The 3,297-nt window shown below is 61.5% G+C and overlaps 1 protein-coding gene across 1 annotated transcript; it reads left to right on the forward strand.

Moving 5' to 3' along the window:
• The first annotated feature begins 272 nt into the window (after window positions 1-272).
• Window positions 273-2,901, forward strand: LOC120662470 (protein lsd90-like). The gene is made up of 6 exons (XM_039941612.1): window positions 273-649; window positions 735-879; window positions 1,705-2,181; window positions 2,261-2,365; window positions 2,462-2,689; window positions 2,878-2,901. Exons 1-6 carry the CDS (start codon window positions 273-275, stop codon window positions 2,899-2,901), a joined length of 1,356 nt encoding a protein of 451 aa, XP_039797546.1.
• Window positions 2,902-3,297: the final 396 nt, after the last annotated feature.

The raw sequence follows: 3,297 nt of genomic DNA on the forward strand, positions 1-3,297 counted from the left end.
TTCATGAAGCAAATCGCCTGCACGCAGAGGTGGTGAAGAGGAAGGACAAGGCGAAGGAGACTACCGCCAGGAAGAGATAAAGGAAGGAAAACCACGATAAGGCGTGTGCCAGAGCGCGGAGGGAGGGTGTCCCGCCATCGTCCACTCCCGAGTCCACTGAGGAGGAAGACTCCTCGACCGGCGGGGTGGATTTCTCGGAGTCTGATGACTTCGAGGTGGTGACAGGCGCAAGTCCCCCACCGGCTCAGCGAGAAGCCGGCGTCGAGGCCTCGATGATGACGCTGGGCGAGAGGAGACTCGTGCCAGCGACACTTGTGATGACTCTCGCTGCGAAGGAGGATCAGAGTTTTCCCATGGCGGCGACGGGGAGGAGGTCGCCCACGCCGACGGTAGGCAGAGATTCACCTGCGCCGACGACGGGGCAAAGGTTGCCCGCGCCCGCGGCGGTGATGGGCAGACGGACATCCGCGTCCACTATGTCGGCAAGCGGCAGGGCATCCGCAGCGAGCGCGGAATCGCCTGGGCGGGCGGCCCCGAGGCTTCAGGCCGACCCGTGGGAGACGCCCCCAGGCCGGTCGTCAGGAGGCGGCAGCGTGCCGCGAGCCCAGAGGAGCGGCGCGGGCAAGCGCAAGCTGAGCTCCCTGTTAGAGTAAGTGGTCTTAATTCCATTTTTTGTACTTGCTTGTTCGATTCCCAGATCTTGTGACTCCGGCGTTCTCTCCCCCATGGTCCAGCCGCAGGGCCACCACCAAGGATCCGGTCCGCCTTGTGCCGACCAAGGCCAAAAAGATCAGGGCGAGCGCGACGCCGCATTCAGCGCCGCAGCCCCCGACCGGAGGGTCCCAGACGCCAGAGGCGGCTGGCACGATGCTCCAGGAGGTGGTTGCCCGGGGGGGCCCAATTAGCCCAGCAGGCCCGAGCGCAGGAGGGCAGGGATGACGCTGACCAGAGTGCCGAAGTAATGACCACTCAGGGCAACGCCGGGGAGGAGGCCGGCAGGATGTCGAAGTTGGACCGAGGCGACGCGGATGACGTCGCCCAGCCGAAAGCCGAAGTCGGGTCCGGCTGAGGCGACGCAGAGGATGCCGCCCTGCCGGGAGCCGGGGATGACGCCGGCCGAGGCGGTCCCGGTGATGCCGCCCAGCCGGGAGCAGGAGGGGAGGAGAGACTGGAGGGGATGCTTCGGAGCACCCCGCCGGCTAGGAGGAGGAAGAGACCCTCGCCCCAGAGCCCACGAGGGCAGGGGTCGAGGGTTCCGCAGCGTCGGCAGCGGCGCAGACGGCACCCGCGGTGGAGGCGCCGGTGGAGGAAACGCCGGCGGACGAGGAGTTTGGGGACTCGGAGGAGATCGACCCGGCGGCCGCGGCTAGAGCCGTTGCCCGGATCGCCGAATTTGTTTCGGCCTCCGAGGGCATCCTCAGTGCGGGGACGTCCGAGGGTGGCGCCAACATTTGGTTGCCCAGGAGGTCCGTGCGCGAAGGGACTTGGGCGGCGGTCAAGCCTGGGATCCCCCTGCCTTCGACCGCAATGAACGGACGGAGACCGAGGCCTAGGAGAGCTTTGATCGGGCCAGCGGTGACATTGAGCGCGCGCTCTAGACGTCCTCCAGGGGTAGCACCTCCAGACTGAGAATGTAAGTAAATGTCCTGCGATTTTTATCACCTCACGCTCCATGATTTCTCGCTCATGTCCCACTTTTTGCAGCGGCTGAAACAAATGTCGCTCGACAAGAGCGAGGAGCTGGGCTGTCGGTACACTAGGGAATATGTGCTCGCAGAAGACAACGCCCGTCTGCTCACGCAGATAAGCGAAGTCAACGCCCGGGTGGACGAGCTGGAGGAGCGGGACCACGTGTGGGAGGAGGAGCTGGCCCAAGCCCGCCGCGAGTGCGACAGGCAAAGAGCCGCGGCCGAGCACAAGGCCCAGGTGGTCGAGGAGCAGGCTGCGGAGCTGCGTCAGAAGGACCAGGCGCTCGAGGCGAAGGAGGCTGAGCTTCAGCGCGAGAAGGCAGCCGTCACCACGCTCACCGTCACCCTCACGGAGAAGGACGTCATCCTCGAGGCAAGGGAGGAGGCCATCCGCAACACAGAAACTGCCCTCAAGGAGAGGGAGGCCTCCCTGTCCGTGCTCAAGCAGCAGGCGAACGCCGCACGGGCTCAGCTGGAGGAGGCGCAAGAATGCGTTAAGGGAAAGTATCTGAGGTTTTTGCTAGAATTGCTTCTTAGCTTGCCGAAACTTGTCTTTGTTTTCACATTCAGAGCTGAGGAAGGTGGTGGCGGACGAGACCTCGGTGAAGGAAGCCGCCCAGGTCGCGTTCACAGTGGCGCAAGTTGAACATGCAGACCTGGAGCATACCGCCGTGGCCGTGTGTCGGGAACTCGAGGGGGAGGGAGCCTCATCCGGTAGCTTGGTGGCCAATCGCCTACGATCGCTGGGCGGTTGGGTGGCCGAGCGTATCTAGAGTGCCTTCCGCCTCGGCGTTCAAAGAACCCTCAGCGTGGCCTCGATGCACTACGACATGGACCTCGAGCAAGTGTCATCGGGGTACGTCGTTGCGCCTGGCGTCGAGGGGGATGCAGCAAGGGATTCTATGGAAGAGGGCGACGCTGTCGTCGAGGGTTACGCCGCCGTCTTGTCCAGGAAGATTGGGATGACCTCGTCCCTGATGTCGAAGACAATGCTGCTGAAGGTCCGCAGGGAGGAGGAGGAAACCTGTGAAAGCCTCGGGCCGTGGAGCCCGTGTAAATAAATCAGTACTTTGTCTTAGCCATGCGAGAAAACTAGTTAATGTGTATTGACAGTGCGGCAGCTTGGGGCCTTGTGCATTCGAGCCCTCGTTTTCTTTACTTTAATTCCGTGCTCTCGTGTGCGTCTTAGATAGGCTTCTGCGAGAAAGTTTAAGTTCATAAACAACTTAGGCGTAGGGAGGTGAGTGGGGATGCCATATCCCGGAGGCGTAGGCGGTCTCGCGGCTCGGCCGATCCCATTCCATAGTCGTTTATGCCTTGCGTCTACCTTTCTAAGTGTACGAGAAGCTTGGCTACGGAAATTTTTCGAAAAAAACATTGGCGTTTTTTGGAGACGTTCGGGGGGTTCCCCCCATAGTAGCCCCCGAGGGAGGCTTGGCTTTGCCGAGGGTAAAGCTGAGCTAACCTCAGTGTTCGTGCGCATCCGAGCCCCCGAGGGTTCGGAAGGTTCCCGAAAAATAAATAAGTAAGGCGTACTCTTTATTGCTTCGGGAAATTTAAAGTACAAATGATGTACAAATAGCTTGAAATTTCAAGGATAGAAGCGACG

The sequence above is a fragment of the Panicum virgatum genome, chromosome 2N (genome assembly GCF_016808335.1).
Source record: "Panicum virgatum strain AP13 chromosome 2N, P.virgatum_v5, whole genome shotgun sequence".
Lineage (NCBI taxonomy): Eukaryota > Viridiplantae > Streptophyta > Magnoliopsida > Poales > Poaceae > Panicum > Panicum virgatum.

Bases quoted from the DNA above. Each gene is read 5' to 3' on its own strand.
- LOC120662470 (XM_039941612.1), top strand. From the start codon at position 273: ATGATGACGCTGGGCGAGAGGAGACTCGTGCCAGCGACACTTGTGATG. The intron at 650-734 runs GTAAGTGGTCTT...CCCATGGTCCAG, and splicing joins AAGCTGAGCTCCCTGTTAGA to CCGCAGGGCCACCACCAAGG. The intron at 2,366-2,461 runs GTGTGTCGGGAA...GAGCGTATCTAG, and splicing joins TGGAGCATACCGCCGTGGCC to AGTGCCTTCCGCCTCGGCGT.